This window comes from Podarcis filfolensis (genome assembly GCF_964270895.1).
Source record: "Podarcis filfolensis genome assembly, chromosome: 3".
NCBI lineage: Eukaryota > Metazoa > Chordata > Lepidosauria > Squamata > Lacertidae > Podarcis > Podarcis filfolensis.
Window position 1 is genome coordinate 78,703,581 of NC_139606.1, and position 27,660 is coordinate 78,731,240.

At 42.1% G+C, this 27,660-nt stretch overlaps 1 protein-coding gene across 5 annotated transcripts in view; it reads right to left on the minus strand.

Annotated features, from left to right (window-relative positions):
* The window catches only part of RGS7 (regulator of G protein signaling 7), a 137,884-nt gene that overhangs the window by 39,899 nt on the left and 70,325 nt on the right, over window positions 1–27,660 (minus strand). For all 5 annotated transcript variants that reach the window (XM_083606070.1, XM_083606073.1, XM_083606072.1 and 2 more), the window contains exon 4: window positions 1,189–1,239. In XM_083606070.1, the coding sequence (XP_083462196.1) occupies window positions 1,189–1,239 (51 nt within the window). The remainder of the gene's footprint in view (window positions 1–1,188; window positions 1,240–27,660) is intronic.

Below are 27,660 nucleotides of genomic sequence, written 5' to 3' on the forward strand. Positions count from 1 at the left end.
ACCACCAACCTTCTGGTTAGCAGCCAAATGCACTGACCCGTTGTTCATTACTTATTGTTGAATAAATGAATTTAGGCTTCCTGTCAAACAACAGACAAAATATGAGCAAAAAAATTGAGTCAACCTACGGAGAGAGTCTTCCACTCACAAGATTCCTTCCATTTGTGAAAGTTTCTTTCATTAATGGAGGCTACTACCATTCATAAAAGGCAACCTTTGGGACCAGCCCAATATTGTTAGATATGACGATTCAGATATTCAAGCTCATTCTTTTTTCTCTTCACCTCACTGAGATTTGCAACATTTTCCTTTTTGTAGTATTGCTATATAAAATTCTCCTTGCCTTGTTCAGTTTCTATATTCTCAAGTGTTTTTCTTGCCCCCAAGAGAATACTTATATAAAGTTACTTAAGCCAAGACCAGTTGCATTGAAACTACTTGTGGTGAGATAAAATAGATTTCTTTTTCTGTTAAGGTATTTTTAAAGGTGGAGTAATTTGTATATGCATCAATAAAATGTGTCATCACTCTGCATTTGTCAGTCTATATTTTATTTTATTTCTATGTACTCTGTTAGCGTGAATGATTAACTCACTAAAACCCTGCTTTTCTCAAGTTGCTTGTGAAAGTTTGTGCCAAGGAACACATTTTTAAAATATATTCTAATTATGGTTTTGATGTAATAAACTTGCTTAAAGGATTTACCTGGACTATCTCATGATTCTGTTAAGACTGCAGATGCTTGTTTATGGGAACACTCAGTGCTTGGTGTTCAAAGATCCTAAATACATGATTGGGACTGCATGTGAGAAGTCCACATCCTTGTGTGTAAAAACCACACTTGCAAACACTGAAGGGGAGGGAGCCTAAAAGTCAGTTCAATTCACAGGGGTGCAAAGTTTTCATAAACCCCTTCCAACCATCCATGGAACCTGCAAAAATGGTCTGATAATCCTGTGGAAAACTATCATGTGACTCAATATTTCAAGGTAATGACTCCTACAGAGGTTTCCAAGAACTGAGTGCCACTTCTTAAAAACCTACTGTGGTCACAGTTTTTGGAATCCTCTAACTCTCTGAAACCATCTTCCATGGTGTTATGATTATTATGGGAACAACAGGAAACTTAGACAGCTTTCCAAAAGTACAAAGGGGATAGCGTTCAATAAACAAAAACAATGTATTTACCTGGGTCTTCTATAGACAAATTCTTTGTTAACCACTGAACGATGTCGGAACCTAGAAAAAAAAATGTGAAAAATAATTAAAATGCAGCTGCCATATTTTAAACGTGTATGACATTCTAGAAAAGAAAAGTTTGCTTCCCCAAGAGTGCCCATTTTTATTAAGCTGCCTAAATCTGCAACAATCTGCGCTTTCCTTGGAGTAAGCTCCATGGAATACAAAATGAAAAATGAAGAACTGGACATAGTCTGTTTCCCATTGTCAAAGAAATATTTATCACGGACACTGTGGTCACAGTGAGGCCCTCGTACCACACTGACCTTATTGCACGCATGTTGACGTGGGCTTTCACTTTAATTATTCGATGCCTGCTTATTTCATTTGGAATTTCACAGTCTACCGTGTTTTTAATATTCTGTGGGGAACTGCCCAGAGTGGCTGGGGAGGCTCGGCCAGATGGGCAGGGTATAAGTAATTGTTGTTGTTGTTGTTGTTGTGCACAGGTCCTACATTCTGGCAGTAGATTTGATAGCAGCTCGCATTGGGTTTCCCTATATTTTCCAGGTATTATGCTCAAGTACTGTATGTACATAGAATAAAATAGGCTCTGCAAAGCTATGGCTTCCAGGAGAGCATCCTTGGGACTGTCAGGTGCATCAGATCTTTCTCATCAAGGAGAGCTTGCATAGTTTAATCCCTTAGCATTCCCTCTCATTGTTTCCAATAATTTGGAAATTGTTTAAATAAAAAAACTAAAAAAATTGGAAACTGGTGTGGAAATGGGGAACTGAATTTAAGACTGGAAAAATGAGAAAGAGAAAAACTTAAATTGACAGATTTGCCTTTGCCTACAAAAACCGTCCACCATTAGTTTGTTCTGCATCCCAGAAAAAAGCAATGCAGCATTTTATTCCACATTTCTGATTTATTTATTTGTTTGTTACAAGCATGTAAAAACAGCTTAAAATCCAAAAATCTCAATTATGTTCCTATCTAGCTAGTGAACTTTGCTCATGGATTTTCCTGTTGTGCATTGTCTTTACCTCTGAGGTTTGCTATGTGTTTCTTGTACTCTTATGTCCCATCTACGCCGTACATTTTAAACACACAGCTTCTCCCAAAGAATCCTGGAAACTGTAGTTTGCTAAGGAATTGTAGCTCTTTGAAGGGCAAGCTCCTGTTGCCATGATTCCTTGGGAGAAGCCATGCACTTTAAATGTATAGGGTGGGTGGTGTAGAGAGAGCAAATTTTGCATGTGTCCTGAAGTTTACTCAGTCATTGCTCCATTTGGTACCCCCTCCATGCAATGTTTCTGAGCTCCTGCACATACATTAGCAAGTTATATAATTGGGGGGGGGGGATTTAGTTCATGAACTAAATGTACAGCAAAACTTTGGCTAAGCAAAAAAGCTCAAAAATTGTCTTCTAATTGCAAATTCCAATTAGAACTTCAGTTGCATAACCCTGTGTTGTGAATAAGGAATACAGGCAATACCAAAGATGGTTATTAAGTCGCCACAAACTTGTCCACCCACTTCACAGCAGAGGTGACACCACCTTCCCCTTAAAGGCATAATGCACACACACACGAGACATCTCCTTTATGCGGAGTATTTTTGGGCTTGTCATTTCTGTGGTGGCCACAGAATCAAGTTTCTGTTGTACTTTTCATACGATGTATTACACAATGGAAAGATGGCGGGAAGGTACATGTTAGAAAATTACTAAGTCAGCTTGAGGGGCCACTTTTTCCACAAAGTAGATACTCAGATCAGAACATTTCAGATATGAACCTAAGTAGAGAATATTTTGGTCAAAGCTGTTGGCAAAGCGTGTTCTCACTAAAGGAGAGCACGTGTTGCGGATGGGGCCTAGCAAGACACCCCATAGTTGCCAGGCAGTATAAGATAGAGGGGCCTGGCAAGGATTGGCTGTTTGAGTTGCTGGGATAAAATTGATGTTGCCAATTTGGGGGTGGGAACAGGTTATTTAAACAAGGTTCACAGCAAGCTGCTTTCTCTTTCAATGTGGGAACCGGATCACCCGCCCGCCCTCCCTTTTGGGCTTGTGCTTTGACCTTGCTATGCCTATCATGGGGTCGTCCGCCTTGGTGCGGGGGCCTGGTAGGAATTTTTCCATTTGGCTGATTAGTGTGTGCCATTTGGTTTTTGCCTACTGCGTAGCAAATCGTCACAACTTGTAAGGTTGGCGGTTCGGCATTGGTTTAAATTGGTTGGTGGAGGGGTATGGATTGGCTGTGCCTGCCCCTCCAATGCTGCTGCTGCATGGGAATTCTGTTAAAGGAATTCAGGGGCTTACCATCCTCTCGTCCAAACCCCTGGAATCGGGTGCGGGCCGCGTAAGCTCCTGGGAGCATGCGGGGAGAAGCTGAGGGTCTGTGTCGCAGCTCCAGTTATCCCTGATCTTGTTCCTCCACACTGGCTTTCGCTGGAATCCGGGAGTCAGTGCTGTCCCCCAAGGCGGGGGGGACAGATAGTCATAACCAATGCCTAAGCAACCACTCACAATTTGTATGTTTAATAAAGTTGTGGCCAAAACTATGCCAAAAACCTTAAACAAAAATTTATGAGTGATGTGTGAGTTATTGGGGTAGGGGTGTTTTGGGGGACCTCAGCACGCAAGTCAAATTAAAGTACACAGTTCAGTTAATCTGCTGTTCATGTATTTAAAGCAGTTTAATCATAGTGACTTCAGAAGAGCTAAAGAAATTCACGTTCTGGTACTACAGCTTAACATCAGGAATTCAAGATTTCTGATTTTCAGCTTTAACCAGAGGTACAATGCCGACTTCACAAAGTGCATTACAGTATCTTATGTGTTTCATATTTTATTACTGTTGTTTCATAAAATTTATGCACTGCTTAGTTTGTAAAAGCAGTTTACAAAAATAATAAAACAATTCACAATTGCTAAAAAAACTTAAAACAACTATTTAAAACATTAAAAAAAATTAAAATCAGTGATAAACTAAGACAGTTTAAAAACTCATCAGCGTTATGCATGTCTGGTTATATGTGGATTTAACAGTATATTGTATGGCAGTTGCCTATATATGAGGCATGTTTTTAGTCACAATTTCACTTGACTTTTTTAAAAATACAGACATCATGGGAAAAACAAGGTTCATTCTTCTTGGTGTTGCTATTATAGATGATTGTGATCAGCAAATCTGTTCCACCAAACTATTCCACTAAGCTTATACTGTATTTTACAACATTAATGTGCATCTACATAGAACTAAATTGATTATGAAAATTATCTAGCAAGACAAGATTCCTAAATTATATAGGTCTTACAGTTATCCCTCATGCAGAGAAAATATTTATTCTTGCATCATCAGTACACCCTTTCATTACAGTTAAATGTCAATAATAAAATGATCCGCTTTAATTTATGTCATTGCAAATCAAGAGTTACCTAGCAGTCAAGGAAATTGGCATACCACAAATACATCTATTTTTACAAAATGTGATCATAGAATCATAAATTGTATATATGTGAGGATCCTAATGCTGTGTATAGAATATAAATATACTTTTCACTTGGAGCATTTGAAAAGCCAAAAAGAATTCCGCCTTGGAATTCAACGGGGCTTTTATAAGTGTTTCAGGCACCTTCACAGAAACAAAATATGTCCCTCCTCCTGGATCAGTCAGAGATATGTCAGTGTAAGTCCTCCATCCCAGCTCAGCCAACTTATGAGCTCAGGCCAGGGTAAGTCCTGAAAAGGGGGGGGGGGGGCAGCAGAAGAATCAGTGCTATTCCAAACTCCGTTCAGCCCAGTCAAATGACCTAGCAACCCAGCAGAAATTACACAGGCAAAAAGGGATGGTGTAAGCCAAACTATATTTTAAAGGCTTAATTTCCCTCTGCCAGGCTGAGGCCAGCTCAGGCAGCTGTAGCCCAGCTACTAAGAAGACTTTGGGGTGGGGTGAGTTACACCAATATAATCTACCCCCATCATACATTATACGGACTTCCTTGCCTGTGTTGCCCCCACGAACTTCTACCAGGTCTCCCTACTGTTGGCTTAAATCCCAGTGGGTGCCAGCCACCACTGCCTAGTCTCAGCAAATTTCCTTTTTCCCTGATCGATTTCACTGCACTCTAGCTGTACTATGTGTATTAGCACATGTTCTTAGAACGGATAGCTTGTATGATGATTATTAACTTTTTGCGAATTCTTCTAAAACTAGGCTATGTTGTTAGTGTGTTGTTTATACAAACATGTGCCGATTAATTCCTTGGAGACCTATTTTTAATAAGTCTGCTAATTCCCTTTGAATGCAATAGAATTATTTGAAATTTATTTTATTTTCCTTGACCACATTAATCCACGTGCACCTAGAGCCAGTGGCATGTGAGAAGTCTGTTCACCAGCAGCTGCTCCCACAGGACCCGACATGGTGGGGGGGCATAATCCCCTCTCCACCTATCAGGTGCTGGATTGGCCAATGGCAGGCAGGCTTGGATGCAGGGCTGGCTTTGGGGGCAGGAATGATGAAGCTGACAGGCTTCTCTCAGGTCTGCTGCTGGTGCATTTAAACAACCTACACCTAGAACTCCTACTTGGTTTTCCTTATCGGTCCTGGTCAAGTGTTGTCATGAACTGGCAGGATTTCAGGGAGGAGGAAGGGGATCCTGGTGAGGGGTGCAGCTGGGAGTTGGATGATGAGGGGGCAGGGGCTGGTCCACCGGAAGCTGAGCAGCGGGACCTGTCACCAGAGCCAGAGAGATCTCCATCCCTATGAACACGGCAGGTCCTAAGGCGTAGGGAACAGCGGACGGGGCACTCCAGGAAGCAGAGGCAGGCCAGGACCTGCAGCCTAGTTCACTAGCTGGCCAGGTGGGGAAGGAGTAGAAAGCAGCAGAGCTGAGGTACTGTGTCTGCTCAACTGCCCGTGCTGAGGAACCTCGCCTGGGATTCTCCTTGGACCTTCATGGGTTTCTACTGCGAGACTGACTGCTGAACTACTGTCTTGGCTTACTTGAACTGACCCCAGACTGTGTTTCCTGATCTTTGGACTTGGCCTGAATGGATTGGCTTCTGGACTTGGAACTTTGTGGTGTGGATTGGCTTTTGGGAAATGGAACTTTGTTGTGTTAATTGGCTTCTGGGCGTGGAACTTCGTCTTGGCACAATGTCTGCCAAGTAGTATGCCAGGGGATCAGGACAAGTGTGCTGTGTCCTCATTTAATCTAGTTGGTGGAGACAGAGGCAGCCCAAAGCCTTGGCCTGCAACTGCAGACTTCCACGCACACTGTACACTTCATAACAACCCCCTTAATGGCACCTGTGGTTAGACCCTAACACTTACCCTGAGATTTGTAGCAATGTAAATGGTGGCTGCCCTCCTCTATATACTAGAAAGAGAGCAATATTTTTCCACAAGCATCATCTGACTCTTCTCAAGTGTACTTGAACTGAACTTGTTTTACAGTAAGCTCAACTCCTCCTGCAAGGATTGTTCTGAAAAGCAGCCTTGCTTGATTTGATCACCTCTCTGTCGCTGCTGAGAACACTAAAGGAGGAACAATAATTTCTTAAGAACAGGTATGAAACTTCTGTTGCCTCTACAAAAGAACAATATGATTTTATTTGGCTGAACGTGAAGTGAAGTAACTAGTCTGTTTCCCCACCACTACCCAATCTAATGTTAAGCCACTTTAAACAGTTCCAAGTATTTATATGGTTACTATTTTAAAAATAAGTGAAGAAGCTCCTTTGTTCCCTGGAGGCGGTTCAGCTCTTGTGTGTTAACTGAGTGCAAATTTTCACAGCTCAGTTGCAAGAAACTCATAAAAGGGGGAGACTGGGAAGCACAGCAGCAGGCTCAGTTACAGGGGCTATTCGATTAGCCTTCATTAACGGTGTCACAACAGAGCCATGTTTTCACATCATCTCCTTTCTTCCCAAGTTATATTCCACGCAGAAGCTGAACTAATCCTTTTCTCTAAAAAGCATCAGTAACACTCTGCAATTTGCACATCAATAACCTCCCCCATAAAACAGTAACAGCTGCTTGTGACTGTTAGTCACAGTTTAGCAATACAAGAACACAAGCCTAGGTAAGCCTCGGACTTGCATGCTCCCCCTCCCCCCCTGACATGGCCAAGATGAGAAGTTCAGAAGCTTTCATTTCCATTTTTGATTACACACAACTTGCCATCTCTTTTGAACCCAACAAACGGTGGTTAACTTTAACTACAGGTTACTGAAACAAGTCGACGTAAAACAGTAGGATAAGATATTGGCTTGTGTCCACAAGCCGGTTAAGTTTAACCATCCAACCTCTAATCTAACATGGAAGTGGAAGCTTCCAGTCTCCTCCTTGGGACCACAATGCAGGAGGTGTAGAGGGAGGCAGCATGTAAACTGTGACTCATCCTTGTAACACCAAAACATAATTTAACATTTTGTGCAAACTCTCCCATTGTCTACTAGGCTACAACCTGAGCTTCTCCTTCAGTATCTATCCTGTTGTGCTCCAGCTCCATTGTGCTTAGCTGACTAAGACTTGCAGCCTAGTGCAAACAATTTGCATCCATAAGTCTGTTTCAATGTGTGGGGTGGCCTTTCTGTTTCAAGGTACAAGAGTACCTTAACAGCTAAAGTACAATAAGTCTCCTCAGCTTCAAGTCCCCTAAATGGGGCTCTTCACTAACAACATGGTTGACATACTTATTAAACAAAGCACCTGTTGTTGTTTTCCTGTCTCTGAAACACTGCAACGCTCTGCAAGAGGTCAGTGGGACAACGGATAAAGTTTAAGTATTTGCATAGCAAATTTGCTTAAATTAGCCAATTTTCATGCTACATAAAATGAACTTGAGCCAGTTTCCTTGTTTACTCACTATCTGGAAAGCAGCCTGTTTTATCAGCCTGTTTACATGCAAACATTAACATGAACAAAGAAGCAAGGTTAGCCAAGATGATTTCATACTTGCAAGACTTTTCTGTGAAAGAAGAACATGTCATCCATCTATCCATGTTATTATAGTTTGACAGCTAATCAGACTTTCTGTACAAGCTGGTGTCCCATTCTACATTTCCTGCTCCCACACACCTACAATTAGAATATTACATTTGCCACAGTTACCCATTTATATCATTAGGTTAAATAAGAACCAGATTAAATAAGTTGCAATAATTGTTATTCATGTTCTCATTAATGTGTGAACTGTTCTATGTGGATCTCTATTTAACATCAGACTGTTGCTGACATAACCTTAGAGTAAGACTAATGAAACCTGCAACTGACCTGACCTGGAAATCTAAGAATCTAAAAATCTGGGAAGTTGGTTGGAGCCACTAGGATTGTTGCAGTGTTACCTCTGATGAACAGATGTTAGTTTGTAGCAAAACCTTGTTTTGGTCTCATATTCATTTGTGTGAATGCACTAGCCAAGACTATCTATCATCTGAAATTTGTTATGCCGGATTTCGAAAGTGCCACCTAAAAGAGCAAACCTTGTCACTATAAACCTGATGGCCCTAAACTGTAAGAACATGCTGCCTTTCTGACATCAAGCACTATGATCCTCGAGAACAAATTCTAAAAAAATATATGAGCATCTCTGATGGCTGAGGTTATATTTGCACTGTAGTGTCACCCTAGTCACTTCTTGCACTAGTTTCCCTCAGCTGTTTGTCAATATCCCCATACAACCATAACCATTTGGGGCCATATATTAACCTATTACTGTTGCTATAAGAAGGTTGCTATCACTGTTAGGAATGTAGGAAGCTACTTTATCCTGATTTAGACAGTTGGTCTATCCAGGTCAGTATTGTATCTACACAGACTGACTGACTGGCTCTCAAAGGTTTCAGATAGGACACTCGCCCAGACTTTCCAGGAGATGTCAAAGCTTGTACCTAAGACCTTCTTCATTCAAAGCATGTGCTATACCACTGAGCTAAGGTCCCCTCCCATTGTTAAATGTTTATTATTAACTATGGTAGTAATCAAAATGCCTTCAGGACAACTTGTCCTTCACCATCCATTATAATGATGCAGTGATTATTTGGCAATAACATCAAACGACAAAGACAGTGGTGCCAACTCATCCAAGCAACACTAGCTAGCATTTTTGTCAGCTCACAATATCATAAGTTACAAGAATATACTGTAAACTTGAACTATTATGGTCGAAACAACATCCCAACATTTCACCTTAATCATGTGTCCCTAAATGTAATTACCTGGAAGACAATTTCTTTAAAGCCTTGCTAGGCTAACCCCCAAGCACAAAATTCCTTTTAATAATATGGTGTTATTGCTGTTTTTTGACATTGCAAACTGATCTGTGTACGGTGGTACCTTGGGTTAAGAACTTAATTCGTTCTGGAGGTCCGTTCTTAACCTGAGATACCACTTTAGCTAATGGGGCCTCCTGCTGCCACCGCTGCACGATTTCTGTTCTCATCCTGAAGCAAAGTTCTTAATCTGAGGTACTATTTCTAGGTTAGCAGAGTCTGTAACTTGAAGGCTCTGTAACCTGAAGCATCTGTAACCCAAGGTACTATGCTTACAACAGCTCTGTAAGGTAGACCTGTATTTTTATCCCCAGATGGCAGGTGGGGAAAAGAGGCTGAGAGGATACTAGCTTGTTTAATACCATCTTGTGAGTTTGTGGCTGAGGGATGATTTGAGAAAACAAAAGTGACAAGCCCCAAGGCGCAAATAATAATAAATCCTTACTGATTACATGACACATTTCAAGGCTATTTGGTTGTTCCCCAGAGAAATCTAGAATACTGTATCAAAGCATCTTCTTAATAACAGTTTGTTTCCCGATTAAGGTTTGAAACACATTGAATAACTGTTCAGGTTTTATTAAATACATTTAAATGGCACCTTTCTCCGTCAGCAGTTGAAGTGAGATGAAACTCAAAAAGTGCCTAACAATGCAATCTGACACATGCCTACACAGCAGTAAGACCCACTGAGTTCAATAGGTCTGACTCCCATGTAAGTGTGTACAGGACTTACTCTGAAAAACCATTGGAAGACTTCAGGAAGTTTGATATTTCTGATATATTTAAAGGGTTATCAGTGGCACTTGTAATTTTCTGACTTCTGCCTGAGACTCAGAACTGTGCATTTTGTTATCTTTCACATGACGTAAAGGCCACTCCTGGATATCTAGTGGAATATACTGGACACTTAGCATTATATTTCCATCCCCATATTATTTTCAGGGGGGGAAATCAGTTTGTTAACTCAAAAAATCATGGGGGTTTTCCATTATAATTTCATGCTTTTTACTGCAGTGTAAAAAGCAGTGTTGGAAGTCAGTACAGAAGTGCTAGCATTATAACTAGGAAAACTTATTCAATAAACCCCATGTCCAACTGCAGCCCTGCTTAGTCCCTTATACAAGACTTCATGCATCTGAAGAAGTGGACACTGGCATACAATAGCACATGCCAGAATATATTTTTAGTCTTGAAGATGCCTGAAAGCTTTGTTGTTTTGTGCTTCAACAGACTGATATGGAATTTTCTTCTCATTCTGAGACCTTAGCTTAGCTTATTTTGACCCTTCTGAATTTTATAATGTTACTCTCAACAGGGCAGTCGAGAGAATCTGAGAATGTTCTTTCTGTAGCTTTTGTTAACAGAATCTTCTGAAGTTCCTCTATTTTTAGAGATGTAGTTCAAGATATTTTTGTCACGGTACAGCAAATGTCTGAGCGGAGGGCAAACTCCATGCACTCTGCAAAATGAGATCTCCTGGCTGAACCTCCTTTCTCCTCTGTGCTATGTGATTATTTAAACCTCCACAAAGTGAGCTTGCCCTGTCACTACAGCAGTTTTATATCTGTCAATTTTTCATTCCAGAAACACAAAAAGAGAAAGCCACAAACTCCATTCTATGAGGAGATGTTGGTGCTCTTGACACTGAGATCTACCCAATTGGTGTTGAGCTGTGACAGGGCCTTTTCAGTGGTGGTTCCCCATTTTTGGAGTGCCTTCCCTGGTGAGGTGTGTCTGTCTCCATCATTATTAACTTTCAAGATGATTTTGAAAATGTTCCTGTTTACCCAGGATACTATCCCTGGCAACCCTCAGATTACTAGATGGAAGAATATTTTTAATTCTTGTGGAGGAGCACAAGAGCGCCACTCTTCCCTCACAGTTTATCACTGGATGATGTGGTCTATCTACTATTCAGCTCTCTCTTCCTTTAGGATTGCAGCCTAATTGTTTATTTATTGAATGTGCAGTTTGTGTTATATAGTATTAATAGGTTAGTTGTTATTAGGCCATTATTTGTATCTTTTACAAGATGGTCATTTGCTTGCATCTATTTTTGAACATGCTACCTTTTAGTTTATTTTCCCCCGTGGAATATGTACTTGGAAGACATCAGACGAATACATGTTAGGTCACATCTGAGCTGTTGTGCAACTCTTACATATCTAGCTACTACAGATAGACCAAGACGAGTGTGAGTAATGGCTAAGAATAAGAATAAGACAATGGTTATTTATTGTCTGGAAAGAGCTACAGAAAAGCAGACCTGAATTTCATTTCACAACACATTTGATGTAAACTTGGCTTGTTTTCTCTTTCTGCCACGCATTTTGCTGTGTAATTAAGCTAATTGCAGTTTATATTAGTTTCCAGGCTTAATAATCTATTGCACATATTTTTAAATATATCTATTTGCAAGATTCCTCAAGACCATTTGAAAACCTGTTTGCTTGTAAAGGTTAAGGGAAATGTTTGATAAAGCATTTGAGATTTTATTCTTAGCAATCTTGCACTCAAGCATAGATGTTTAAAGGGCAAAATTGTGACATGAGAAGAGCTTGTGCAGTACTGACGTCAATGGGCCTGGCACACGCACATAGGATTGATTTTGGCTCCATGCTTGCTTTTTGTTTTTCCTTTTTGAGTGGGTTAGTTCATTTACACTGTTCTGAGCAAAACTTACTAATAGTAAGCCATACTTACTAGGGATGGGGGAGGAAATCAGTTTAGTTTGCATTTAAAGGTGGACCTAACTCGCACTTTTCAGAATGATACGCGAACCGAAACACACTCATCCTTTGAAATTCACACTTCTCTTAATATTGCACTGCAGTTCTCTAGCCACGTAATGTGTAGAAAAATGCAATTGCTATGGTAAAGTGTGCATTCAGTGAAAATAGCACCAAAAGAACATTATATTAAGGGAAATTGCTTTGCAAATAAATGAATACATATTAGGAATGAATTCATACAAAAATGTGTTTATTAGTAGAAATTCACAATAAATTGCTGGTGAATTTTCATAAAAAGAAAAGAAAAATCAAATTGATGTGGAAATGTGAAGAACTTAAGATTGGGAAAATGAGAAACAGAGTGAGGAGATCTCTAATAATTACCCAAGGTGCTGGAAATCTTGGAATGAGCACCACCACCAGCTGTGGTTTGCTCCAGGGTTTTTCCAAGTTCTCACTACTACCAGGGCAGAACTGGACACATGGCAGCAAGTATAGGATTCTCAGACCTATATTTGTCACTAATGAGGAAGTAGTGGTTGAGGAATTTGCAGGGAAGAAAGAATGATGGACCATAAGAGCACTTTATGCCTTCCACCCCATTTCCCCCAGCCATTCCCCACTCCCAACACCTGCTGTCATGCATGTTCTAAGGCAAAATTGGATAGGCGTTGCAAAACAGAAATGATAGACAGCGGAAGGGTCAAGCACTCCAGCCCACTAATTATTCCCTGAAAATGCCCCTCCCCTTGGTGCTTTGAACACTGGTAGCAATCATGATGGTGGAGATCCAATATACACCACCAGTGCGCTGAGTATTTGCAATCCAGTTTGTCTGATTTCTTTATCAGCGACAAAGGACAAGACTAGTGGGTCATCTAATACGCATGACCATTTACGGTGGTTGTTTGCACAAAGAAAATAGATATGCTGATCTGTTTTTTGTTTGTTTTGCAATGTCAGATTGGATGGTAGATCATTGACTGGCCAGAAATTCTGGTCTGTTACCTTCTCTTAAGTCCTAATGGTGACACAATATTATTCCCCAGGGTTAGCGTATTAATCAGTCTTTCCCCCCCTTTGAGCATCTAATAATAAAATGCTTTCTAAGATTTGACAAAGGTCCATATGGTTAAAGCTATGGTTTTCCCAGTAGTGATGTATGGAAGTGAGAGCTGGACCATAAAGAAGGCTAATAGCCAAAGAATGGGTGCTTTTGAATTATAGTGCTGGAGGAGACTCTTGAGAGTCTCATGGACTGAAAGAAGATCATTCTGAGTGCTCAGCCCTGAGTGCTCACTGGAAGGACACATCCTGAAGCTGAGGCTCCAATACTTTGGCCACCTCATGAGAAGAGAAGACTCCCTGGAAAAGACCCTGATGTGGGGAAAGATTGAGGGTACAAGGAGAAGGGGACGACAGAGGACGAGATGGTTGGACAGTGTTCTCAAAGCTACCAGCATGAGTTTGACCAAACTGCGGGAGGCAGTGGAAGACAGGAGCGCCTGGCGTGCTCTGGTCCATGGGGTCACGAAGAGTCGGACACGACTAAACAACAACAAAGATTTGATGCACAGAATTAAAGTGATGATTGACCTGGTATATTTTTAGACCTTCCATAAATTCCCCTCTCCTTAGGCCCAGAAATAATGTGCTGTGCTGTATTGTCAGGGTTGTGCATACAATAATTATGTTTCACCTTTATTTGCCATTTCTAGATGAAACAGCTGAATTCACTAGTGCAGTAGTTTTCAAGGGTTATTGCTGGGAATCCATTGCTAACTTGGAAATTTATTAGGAGCTTCTCAAGGAGAAGTTCAGAAATGGTAGGTAGGTTTTCCTGAAATACAGGTTGAATAATGTCCACCATAACTGGTCTTCTTCACCAAAGCACCGTCATAGTGAGAGTTGAGTGTTTTTTTTGGGGGGGGGCATATCAATTTTATTAATTTTACGATAATGCTTTCCGTAACAATCTCTCCTCTTATATTATACAATTTGGCTTTTTAGGGCCATGACTTCCTTCATACCTTCCTTATGATTTTCTGCTTTCATTTCAAATTTCTGCATTAAATCCATCCGGTCCCAGTGCCTTCCCACTTTTTAGGTTTTTAATTGCTTTCAGAATTTCTTCTTCTATTGGTTCATTCAGTCAGTCTTTCTTATCTGTCAGAATCCGTTGCACCTCTCTCTAGCTTTGAGTGTATTCTAGGTTAGGTACCTTCTTTCAAATCCTAATGATATTGTTATCCAGGCTTACCATATTAATTTTCTTCCTAACACAGAACTCACTCATCAGTCACAGCTCTGATTTCACTCCATAGCCAAAAACACAGATAGGTGGGAGTAGTCAGGCTCATCTTACAGAAATCACTTAGAAGAGTACCTGCACATTTTGCTTCATAACTTTATTTTTAGGCGGGTTAGGACACAGCTTTCCAAACTTTTCATGCTGGTGACACACCTTTTAGACATGCATCATTTCGTGATGTAGTAATTCAGTTTTGCAACATTTTGTGACACAGTAATTCAGTTTTACTAGCAGACCAGATGTTAAACTAACCTCTTTCCAGCCATGGGAGGAGAATGGAGAGCATTTGCATGACACACCTATACACTGTAGCTGACACAAAGATGTCGTGACAGTTTGGAAAGTTCTGGGCTAGATACTGTTGGCTGTAGACCTGGTATATCAGTACCCAGTGGCGGATAAAAGGTAAGTGCAAGAATCGGGGGCACCTGCAGCTGATGGCCCACCAAGTTATTAGCATACATCACTGAGAAGAAGAAGAAGAGGAGTTTGGATTTGATATCCCGCTTTATCACTACCCGAAGGAGTCTCAAAGCGGCTAACATTCTCCTTTCCCTTCATCCCCCACAACAAACACTCTGTGAGGTGAGTGGGGCTGAGAGACTTCAAAGAAGTGTGACTAGCCTAAGGTCACCCAGCAGCTGCATGTGGAGGAGCGGAGACGCGAACCCGGTTCCCCAGATTATGAGTCTACCACTCTTAACCACTACACCACACTGGCAAATTTCAAGATGATCTGAGGATATGTTTGAAACATGACTACAAACAATGAATTGCTATTGTTGTAGTCCAGTATTTAGTATTCTAGCATTGTAATGTTTTGTTGCCACTCTTCATTTCTACTACACCATGAATGAAGTTAGTGGAGGCCTGGTCCATTTGGGTGGGGGTTGCCAAGCCAGTACCTGGAAAGTCCAGCTTGGGCAAGATCTAGCCTCCATACACAATGTACCTTCAAAGCACATCAAAGCACTGTGTGTGAGCTGTGTAGGCTAGCTGCTGTCAGAGATGGAATGCAGGATCAGACAAGCACAGCAAAGGGTTCTTAGATTTTTATAGTTATCCTAGATATACATAGTTATGGTCCTATTTTACATTGAAAGATAATGCCTCAAAACCTACATTGTATACAGGTGAGAGAGCAGACATGCATCTGACCGCAGCCCCAACTTTACCAGGGTGGTCTATCCAGTTAAAACTGGAGCATATGACACCTTGTTGTTTGGTTTCTCAATGCAATCCATTTTCATCATTGGTTGGTCACCAAATTCACATAGCTAATACTTCCTCAACCTGTTTTGTCTGTGAGTGTACAATGGAGGTCAGCGACAAAATGGAAAGGCAAAAGGGGGGGAGCGTTCCTGTTCCAAGACATTTTGTTCTGTTCTGCTGCACCTTGAATTGTTCTGCCAATCCTGGGCAATGTTGTTTAAACAATCCTGTTGCTATGGCAGATTGAAGAGCATAGGAGTCAAGCAGCTATTCCTTGTCCTCCGTTGTACTAGGCACAATCATGCGAAATTGCAGGAGCCTGGAAATTGCCATCTGCGTGCATTTCACTGTTTGTAAGTTTGGCATTAATAATACTTCTATCTCCAGGGCCTAAGTGCACAGGCACATCAAGATTGATAATTTTTTCAGCCTAATTACCACCAAGAGATTAATTTCTCACAACACTTGATTGAAAACTCTGCAATCTAATAATTTAAAGTTTGATAACTAGGCTTAACTAATCCAGTGATCTATTTGCTCGTGATTTCTTATAACAGCAATGAATTATTTGCACATCATTTATGTATCATTGATAGTCACTGTTATAAAACATAGGGCCATGTCTCCAAAATGAAGCATCCCAGTTGAAGTGCTAACATTTCAGGGCTATAAATTTATATTCAGGCAAAGAGTCTGGCTCTTCAAGTGTGACCTTCACACAGCACTCCTTACTGCTGGGGTGGATTCTGAGCTGTCATGACTCCTGGTCAGGGATGGTAAATGATGTAATCTAGTCACAGCTGGAGGGTTGTAGATTAGCCATCCCTGCTTTACTGTATTGGGGGGTGCTTTACATAAAGTATTTAATTCATCATCATCATCATTTTTTATTTCATAGAATCATAGAATCATAGAGTTGGAAGAGACCACAAGGGCCATCGAGTCCAACCCCCTGCCAAGCAGGAAACACCATCAGAGCACTCCTGACATATGGTTGTCAAGCCTCTGCTTAAAGTGTTCCAAGGACATGTTCTGACCAGGATAAAACTCACAGTTCCTTGCAGGCATTCTCTGCTGCATCCCACAACGATATCTGGTGGTGAGCCAAGAACCTGGATAAATTTTTAATTGTTGAAAACAGGCTTAAAACAACATCCATGCTGACTTCAAACTCCAGTAGAGCAACCACTCTCACTGCCTCCTCTTCCAGACGGATTTCCGGAACTTTCCCAGAACAGAATCATAGAATCATTGGAAGAGTTGGAAGAGACCACAAGGGCCATCGAGTCCAACCCCCTGCCAAGCAGGAAACACCATCAGAGCACTCCTGACATACGGTTGTCAAGCCTCTGCTTAAAGACCTCCAAAGAAGGAGACTCCACCACACTCCTTGGCAGCAAATTCCACTGTCGAACAGCTCTTACTGTCAGGAAGTTCTTCCTAATGTTTAGGTGGAATCTTCTTTCTTGTAGTTTGGATCCATTGCTCCGTGTCCGCTTCTCTGGAGCAGCAGAAAACAACCTTTCTCCCTCCTCTATGTGACATCCTTTTACATATTTGAACATGGCTATCATATCACCCCTTAACCTCCTCTTCTCCAGGCTAAACATGCCCAGCTCCCTTAGCCGTTCCTCATAAGGCATCGTTTCCAGGCCTTTGACCATTTTGGTTGCCCTCCTCTGGACACATTCCAGTTTGTCAGTGTCCTTCTTGAACTGTGGTGCCCAGAACTGGACACAGTACTCCAGGTGAGGTCTGACCAGAGCAGATTTGTATGCTGCCTTTCCACAGTTAAAACAACAATGCTCAAGGCGGCTGACAGCATAACAAGATTTACATAATTACAAAAGTCATAAACAATAAATAAACCACATCAAAAAAAATTCACAACCAAATGGGAAACAATTTCCACATAAATCAAAATCTAAAACTAAGAATACACCATTCATTTCAGAGTTTAAAATGACATAGGTAAAAAACAAAAACAAACAGAGCCCTCTCTGCCCAGAAGCAGCAGCAGCAGTCCTTTATGGAGCCCATCAGGCCCCGCCCTGGGCCAGGTGGTGAGTGGCAGGACTGGGGCCCTCAGACACTGAGCAGGGGAGTTCTCCTGGGTGGTAGCCGCAGCAGCAGTTCTTATAGGCCTGTCAGGCCCTGCCCTCAGAATGGTTATCCCAGTTCACAGCTTGTGGTGAGTCCTGCTGAGAGCTATATGGAAAAATATATCATGCCAAACAAAAATTTGGAGCAAGTGGTATGGAAGTAAAAGGCAGTTCCTGCAAGCTTCCACTGTGATTAGAAGCTTTAGGCCCCTTGGCTCTAAGCCAGGCGTACAGAACTTATGACCTATCAAGCTCCAGACATCTATGGTGGCCCATCAAGAGCTCTTGTTTTTTGCAGTTTGCTGGGGACCAGAAAAAAGTGCAGCTATCATGTAGCTCACCAACATGGTTGGTGCATGCAGCTTCCTGAATCACAAGTTCTGTAGGCCTGCTTGATGCCTTAGCTTAAATGGTGAGGTGGATGGCTGAGTCCCTAATGACTAGCTCTCAAATCTACGCAAACGCAGATCATCTTGAAATTTGCACACAGAGAGGGGGCGTGAAAGAGTGAACATGGCTGATGGCAAGTAGTGGGTGGATGGGTAGGCAGGCAGGATAAATAGATGGAACAAAATCACAGGGAACGGAATGCAAAAGTGAAAAGAATTGTGCATTACCAAACATACAAGAAGCTGAGCAGAATGATATGGGAAAGTAGAAAGAATGGGCTTAGCCATGCTGGTCTCAATCAGCAGAACTTCTTATGTTCCACTTCTAGAATAATCCTGTGGAATGAGAAAGATTTGCTGTTTTTATTTTGCTCCCCCAGCAAGGAGTTCAGGAGAGCACCTCACCACCACCAAATAACTTATACACACAACATTGTGAGGTAGCTTAGGCTGAGGGAAAAGATGACTAGCCAAAGGTAATCCTATCAACCAGCCTTAACCGACCTGGTGCACTCCAGCAGGATACTGGGGAAGCCCAGCCAGATGGGCAGGGTGTAACAAAATTATTATTGTTATTACTATTATTATTATCTGCGGCTGATGTGAGTTGCAGTTCAAAATATTTGGGGTGTCCATTTAGACTGCTATAGACCAATTAACAAAAGGTCTAGAACCTGGGTCTCTAGGGCCAAAAGCCTTCAAATATTTAAGTCTCATTCTTCATAAGACAGAGAAAAAATCAGAGCTTTTCTTGTCTCCCTTATCACCCTTATTACCGTATTTTTTGCTCTATAAGACTCACTTTTTCCCTCCTAAAAAGTAAGGGGAAATGTGTGTGCGTCTTATGGAGCGAATGCAGGCTGCGCAGCTATCACAGAAGCCAGAACAGCAAGAGGGATTGCTGCTTTCACTGCGCAGCGATCCCTCTTGCTGTTCTGGCTTCTGAGATTCAGAATATTTTTTTCCTTGTTTTCCTCCTCCAAAAACTAGGTGCGTCTTGTGGTCTGGTGCGTCTTATAGAGCGAAAAATACGGTATTTATTTGTTCAGTTTATGAGTTCCTTGACAACAGGGCTGGATTTGTCAGTTTTAATTCTCTCTGTTTCTCATTTTCCCATATTAAATTCAGTTCCCCACAATCCTGCAGCAATTTGTAATAACAATAATTAAATTCTTATGAATTTGCATGTTCAGACCCAGAGACCTCTCCCCTAAGTAAAGGCACATTTGACTCAAATTTTAGTTTTGGTTTTTGGCAGAATTTAGGCCACAACTTTATTGATTACAGAAAGTGAGTGGTTGCATAGGCTCTGGGTCGACTAGCTCCCTGCACTCTTGCTGACCCAGAGCTCTATCATAGGTCAGCCAAGGGTGAACACCTGAGGTAGGCGGAAAGCCCGGGAACGGACTATGTCCACTCCCCAGATGCTCCCCTGGACTCAGGCACGGGCACAACCCCCTCTCATGGGTTGACCAAACCAAGTTGAGTCCCTGGATTCCTTTAACGGAATACCCTTCACATGGGGATGGCGAGACCATTCTTCCATCCCTATCACCTGAACCAGTGCCTATCCACAACCTTACAAGTTGTGACAATTTGCTACGTGGCAGGTGAAACCCAAATGGCAACAGCCAATCAGCCAAGTGGGGAAAATTCCTGCTGTGCCCCTATCCCAATGACAGATGACACACGACGGAATAGCAAGGTCAATCGCAAAATACCCTAAATACAGGGAGAGGTGGTGGGTGTTCCAATGCACGAGCTGAAAGAGGAAGCTCTGGGTCACGTGCATAGGCATATATAGGTCCCTCGATCTGTTTAGGCTGCACCCCATTGGCCAGATTAAACCAGCAACAAGGAACCTACCAATCGGGTGTTGTGGCTTGTCCAATATACCCACCCACAACACAGGAGGTCAGTCTCTAGGTCTCACCACAATGCATGCCCTCTTGAGGGATGACATGCTTTAGTGCAAATTTCTTTCAAAATACACATTTTTGTATGCAATCGGCCTTTTTGCAATACACCTTTCTACAAAGCAATTTCCTGTCACACTTTCCTTTAATATATGCCTTTTTGCACATGTTGGTGGGCTGGAGAACTGCACTGCAAATTTCAGGGGTGCATTAATTTTGAAGGATGGTGGTACTTTGGTGCACACATTGTTTCACAAAGTGCAGATTGGGTAGATTCAACTTTAAAGGGGCACTTAATTGAATTCCACCCCATCCCTATTTGACACATAGTGAATCACCAAGCAATTTAGCAAATGTATACAGAAGCGTGTATGCAGCATCTCACAATCATATGATTGGTATGGAGGCACCAGGAGCTGACCAGAACCACGGGTTCATGGCATTTGCACCAGCCAGGCTCAGTGATAGAGCACTTGCTTTGCAAACAGTGCTGTAAAGCCATACATTCTCAGCAGAGCGATCCATCCAGTTGTAAGACATTTGTGTCCCTGTTGCCATGGTGGCAGAATCATGAGTCACCCAGCACTTAGGCAATGGGACAGCTGCAGCAAGGAGCCACCTCGGGTTCGGTTGTGAACTGACATAGGTCTTGAAGGTGACTGTGCTCAACAACAATATTCATCCACTGGGGAAGGGTCATAGCTCAGTGGTAGAGTGTCTGCTCTGTACGTATAAGGTTCAATCCCCAGGTAGGGCTGGGATAAGACTCCCTGTCTGAAATCCAGGAGAACCACTGCCAGCCATTGTAGATGAACATTGAGCTAGATGAGCAAAGGCTACTTCTTTTGCCCTGGGTTCTCATGTAACATTATTATTATTTTCCTAAGCACCAGGCGAGGGACCATTGTGGCTTCATAGTAGCCCCCATGCCTGAGGTCCAACACTTCATGTTGCTTGTGGCAAAGGAGACAAATAACACTGAGCAGCAACATTGGATGGGAGGATCCAGTAAGAATTTTGAGTAGGAACAGTCCATCTGAGTGTAGGAACTTAGAACTACAAGTGCAGCACCCTTCAAAGACCCACAGACCTTTTTAACTCGCACCAAGGCTGGTTGTTGTGGGGCAGGAAGAAGACAGTCACCACTGGAGCCTGCTCCAGTGTTGAAATGACTGCATGCCACCAGCTCAATGTGTGAAGCACTTATCAGACTGAAACAACCTGGAACTACAGGGGCAGCATCAACAAGATGACTCAGCCAACAAGATCAGTCAGCCTTGTATACGTCATAATATAGAGAACAGATGGCTGAGAGACACAGATACCATTTACCTAGAAACATTAAATGTGCCTGTGCATCAGTGGCTGACTCACAAGGTCCTCGTGTTTTTTATTCTTCTTCTTCAGAGCACAGAGCAAACATTAATTCATGGTGATTTTAAAGAGGAGAGATAACTTGAATAAATCTAGTTGTAGACCTATACTATTTATGGGCCACTGGCATGAAAGGTTGCAATTCTGGGGTGGAAAAGAAAATGGTTCTCCCTTCACTGTACTTGGGAATGTTCAAGAGCCAGAGACAAGGCGGGGATGAGAGGGAAATCAACACCATCTTTTAATGGTCAGTCTTTCTGCAAACTGGAACAACAACAACATAAATGACGAGGGTCATTTAATCCAACAACATGCTTGCTTGCCTGTGTAAAACAGTAACAGAAAATGTGTGTGTGTGTGCGCGCACACGCACGCATGCACGCACACACATAATGATATTCTAGAACTGACCTCATGTCCATGGGAACAATCTGAGCCAAAAGGCTTCACTCAGGAAAAGGTAAAGGACCTCTGGATGATTAAGTCCAGTCAAAGGCAACTATGGGGTGTGGCGCTCATCTTGCTTTTCAGGCTGAGGAAGCCAGCGTTTGTCCACAGACAGCTTTCTGGGCAGAAATTGTGATTCAAACTGCACCTCTATCAATGAAGCACACCACAAATCATTCACATAGTCTATTTGCAGTTTTCTTCTAGTCAATGACAAACCAGCAGGCTTCAAGATTCATTTTGTCATAGAATCCTGCCCACGGCCGTTCCTAGGTGAGCTTGAACCATCAACCTTCTGGTTAACAGGTAGATACAATGACCCATTGCACCACTACACACTAGGGTTGATTTGCTGCTGCTACCAATGGTAAAGTGGGGCAGGGCGGGGATTTTATATCTTCTTAGTGGGTACTAACAGTAGAGATGGATGTCTTCCCATCAGAATACTTTAAAAGGACATTTTTAATAAGTTACATTTAAGTCTGTGATGACAATTCTGCAAAATTGTCACAGACTTCCATTAGTTTATTTGCTCTGCCTGCTCTGCTAATGCTCCAGATGGCTCAATCCACTGGATTGGAAAGTAATCATAAGAAATGAAGAATTGCAAACTCAAACAAAACCTTTTAATGAGATTTGGTGTGCCCACCCCAACCCGCACAATTTTCATTTGGTTTCTCTGAAAACACAGGTGACCCTTGATCTTGACTAGTTTCTGGCTTTGAAGTAAACTATTAAAGGGTCAATGCTAATTTATGTCCACTCTTTAAAAATGAAATTGGGAGAGCCAAATCATCTCTGAATGCTAACATTGTTTAAAGGAAGGCTTTTCACTTAATGAAAGCGGTATTCAGCTATTATTAATCACAGGCCAGAAAGTGTTCCCACCAGGGACACACTGAGATTGTAGGGTGAAATCTAAACTTATCTTCTAAAAAATAATAATTGTGTCCTGTCACAGAATCATGGAACTGTAGAGATGGAAGGGACCACGAGGGTCATTTAATTCAAGCCCCTGCGACATAAGAGTTTTTTGCCCAACTTGGGGCTTGAGCCCTCAACCCTCAGATTAAGAGCCTCTCAAGCTCTACCGACTGGGAAAACCTAACCCCAAAATAGTGATTTTAAGCTTTTTGATTGCACCCTTAGGTTGTTATGACAACAATTTATATATTACTTTGAGTGTTCAAAGTACTTCATGTACATTTACTCAGCAATCTTAGGGAGATACAAAAGATGTAACACAAGCAAGCGAAACAAAACTTTCTGCAACACAAGCAAGCGAAACAAAACTTATTGTGAGATCTAAGAGTTCCAGTTTGGGGGCTCAAACTGAAGAGAACAAAAGCAATGACTGTTATAAAAAGGGGGGGGCAAACATTTTGTGGCAAACTTTAACCAGGCCAATCAAAGCTTTGAGAGAATATTCCTCAATGGCCCTTGAATAAATATCACAGATCTGCATGAATGGATGTTGTTTGCCTTTACAAGATATAAATTACACAGCACTTGGGGGGAAATCATGCAACATATGTTTCCCATAAGCACAAGCGTAAACAGCATTCTAACATGTCACTACGGATTTACTGACATCTCTTTTTACCAGAAAGTGGTGCGTGATGGATGAAGCTTACAATTCTAGTGCATAAGAAGCCAAAGACTAAGCCAGAATCGGAGCCTGTTACCATCTACTGAATTATATTTGTACGGCAGACCACTGGAGATCTGAAACACCACCAAATTTCTTACAATAGGTATTCCAGGTAGTAAGAGGTGGCATCTCTTAGATCACAACAGCTCATGCCAAAACTTTGTAATGTTTCTGCTGCAACAGACTAATGCAATGACGCCTCTGGAACTTACTCCCAAATCTCAGTGTTGCGTGGTGTTATTGCCCTACCAACAAACTTGCAAATGGAATGTCAAATGACTGAATTAAACCAACTATGCTCCTTCACAACCTTCATCTAATATATACCCATGCTGACAATTGTTTGATGGTTTCCCTGTTATTACTTCAGCTGTGACCACAAGTGTGGGAGTTGGATCATCCAATAAGCAACTTGCTATATGCAGCTCCTCCTCAGCTTGTGGGGGGGGCACAGGGGGTGCATCAGGAGGGGGAGCCTGGGAAGGCCCAGTGAATGCCTGGATCTCTCTATTCAGCCCTTCAATTAGCAAAAACAGTTTTCACAGTATAATTTCCAGAAGCGATATCCAAGGCTGTGTAGGCACAGGAGGAATGAATCTGCATTAATTGGAAATGTGACTTCATTACAGATCAATTAATCCATATTGAATATGTCTGAATCATTTAATTCAAATTTACACTCTCTAGTCTTCAAAGCCCTCAGCTGACAAATGCCCCCATTAATGGTCATTAACCCCTGTCTGATCTGTAAGAAGATCCAGGAAATTTCTCTCAACAAAAGACTGGGGTTAAATCGAATCAGAGTGCATAATTTAATTTAACAAAATGGGATCATAAACACAAAGGTTTAATTAATCCAGATTGCTTTGGAGGACCAGCCATACCACAATAACTCCCCACTCGTCTCCCCCTGCTTTGGTGATTTGTTTTTGCGTTGTGCTGTACTGTGAAACTTCATTTAAATTTATATATATATATATATATATATATATATATATATATATATCCCATCAGAAAAATAAATATATAAGCTATTGGATTGGGTAAGGGTAAGGACCCTAGCTTGGTGGTAGACCATCTGCTTTGAAAGCAAATCCCTGGTTCAATCCCCTAAGATCCCCACCTGATACCCTGTATTGCATGCCACCCCAATCTCTGAGTGGTGTGAGATTCCAGGGGTTCCAGGGTCTTACCAAGGGACTATGTTTTCCTTTGAAAATGAGGCACAGTGGAGACTGTGGTGTCTTTATGATATATGGTTTATTTATACATATGTCCCATCACCTCCTGGCAAATAGAAGGGGAAGAAATGGAGGCAGTGAGAGATTTTACTTTCTTGGGCTGCATGATCACTGCAGAAGGGGACAGCAGCCATGAAATTAAAAGATGCCTGCTTCTTGGGAGAAAAGCAATGGCAAACCTAGACAGCATCTTAAAAAGCAGAGACATCACCTTGCCAACAAAGGTCCATATAGTTAAAGCTATGGTTTTCCCAGTAGTGATGTATGGAAGTGAGAGCTGGACCATAAAGAAGGCTGATCGCCAAAGAATTGTTGCTTTTGAATTATGGTGCTGGAGGAGACTCTTGAGAGTCCCATGGACTGCAAGAAGATCAAACCTATCCATTCTGAAGGAAATCAGCCCTGAGTGCTCACTGGAATCACAGATCCTGAAGCTGAGACTCCAATACTTTGGCCACCTCATGAGAAGAGAAGATTCCCTGGAAAAGACCCTGATGTTGGGAAAGATGGAGGGCACAAGAAGAAGGGGACAACAGAGGACGAGATGGTTGGATAGTGTTCTCGAAGCTACCAGCATGAGTCTGACCAAACTGCGGGAGGCAGTGGAAGACAGGAGTGCCTGGTGTGCTCTGGTCCAGGGGGTCACGAAGAGTCGGACACGACTAAACAACAACAACCTGAAGCTATGATGGAAGGGCTCACAGCATTCACACTCCAAGAAGGTCTTGCTTCTCCCATAGGCACAGCCTTAGATTTGAGCGGAAATCAAACATTGTGTGCTCTCATGCGCTCGCTCTCTCTTGGCCGTTTCCAGGCTACCACCTCCCCCTTAGGTCACATTACAGGAAACTCTACTCCAAAGTCTGGCAGAAGAAGGGGTCCCATCCATTTGCCTTTGGCACGGAGCCTCCTCTTCTTAGCTTTCTTAATGGGACATCACTTTTCCTTTGTTTTTTTAATGGCTCATCACACCAGGCATTTACCTCATTGGGGGCTAGCCTGTTATATTTTAACGCTTGCTGAATCCAGGGGTTCCATGTCTGGCACCCAGTTTAACACTCCAGGTCTTGATTAATTTCTAACACTTGCTGGACCCAGGAATTATAGGTGTCTGGCACCCCCGAACTCATAACACCTGGAAAGCAACTGCTGGTCAAGGTACAGAATAACTCATTGTGCTGGAGAGACCAATGGTGTGCCTTTGTATCAGGCAGCTTGCTATGCTAATTTGGATTTAGGCTTGGTCATGATTAGAGCAGATCCACCGTAATCAATGGGATATAAAGCATCACTAAGGTCCCAATGGCACTAAATATTTAGGTGGCACTGTGGGTTAAACCACAAAGCCTAGGACTTGCCGATCGGAAGGTCGGCGGTTTGAATCCCCACAACGGGGTGAGCTCCCATTGCTCGGTCCCTGCTCCTGCCAACCTAGCAGTTCAAAAGCACGCCAGTGCAAGTAGATAAATAGGTACCGCTGCGGTGGGAAGGTAAATGGCGTTTCCGTGCACTGCTCTGGTTCGCCAGAAGCGACTTAGTCATGCTGGCCACATGACCTGGAAGCTGTACGCCGGCTCCCTTGGCCAATAAAGCGAGATGAGTGCCGCAACCCCAGAGTCAGTCACGACTGGACCTAATGGTCAGGGGTCCCTTTACCTTTACCATACTACTTTAAACAGCCATGGTTTCCCCCCAAAGATCTTGGAAGCTGTAGTTTAACTGTAGTGCTGAGAGTTGTTAGAAGACCCCAAGAGAACTACAATTCCCAGAGTTTCCTAGGAAAGGGTATTGATAATTGTTAAACCACTCTGCACCCTCAAAAACCACATTTTCTAGAATTCTTTCCCATGACTGTTTAAAGTGCTGTGCTGTATACTGCAGATGGGGCACAAGTCTGGATCCAGCCCATGGTGTCTAACATGCATTTAAAGAGCTTTGGAATATTTTTTAAGCAATGCTCTACAGTACATTATTTAACAATATCAAGCATAGAAAGCTATTATACATCATTTCTTTGATTAATATATCAGGTTTCCTTCACTTATCATTAGTTCAAGCCATTTTGCCTGCAATCACAGCTCTGAAAATGAAACCTGGACTGCATAAATCAAGTGCCTCCTCTTATTACTGATATTCTAATCAGCACCAGACAAGAAGACACCTAAACTCATCAGCGTGATTATCTCTGTTGATTGTTTCATGTGATTAAGGTATTAAATGGCCGCTTTCCTGTCAGCAGCTCTCGAGAATTAAGGAATGCCAGTCCCATGGACATGTTTGCTTCTCGGCCTGGATGCTATCTTTGCAATGGATATAAAGGGAAAGATCCCAAGATGAGACTGTGGCCAGTCATTCATTTTAACATTAACAAGCCTCTCTAATGGGTACGTGAAGAAGTCACATCCTCAGTTTACTAATTAAGTCTGTCTGGCAGGGAAATCCCGTGGTAATTTCCACCAATTATAACCACCTTGCCAGTAAATTGACAAACTGAAATGAAACATTTTGAGATAAGTGAAGCAGCTTCTCTCCTAGGTAGGTCATGAAAAATGTGAAAGTGATCCATTTCCCCTCATGTTTCCCACCAGCAAAATCTGGGATATGTTCCCCCAGGATCCCTGTGACTCTCCAGATGTTGATTTGACAAAAATGCCCATAATAATAATAATTTTATTATTTATACCCCACCCATTTGGCTGGGTTTCCCCAGCCACTCTGGGCAGCTCCCAACAGAATATTAAAAGCACGATTAAAACATTAAACATTGACTATGATGACCAACTGACCACTGGCCATGCTGCTTGGAGCTGATGGG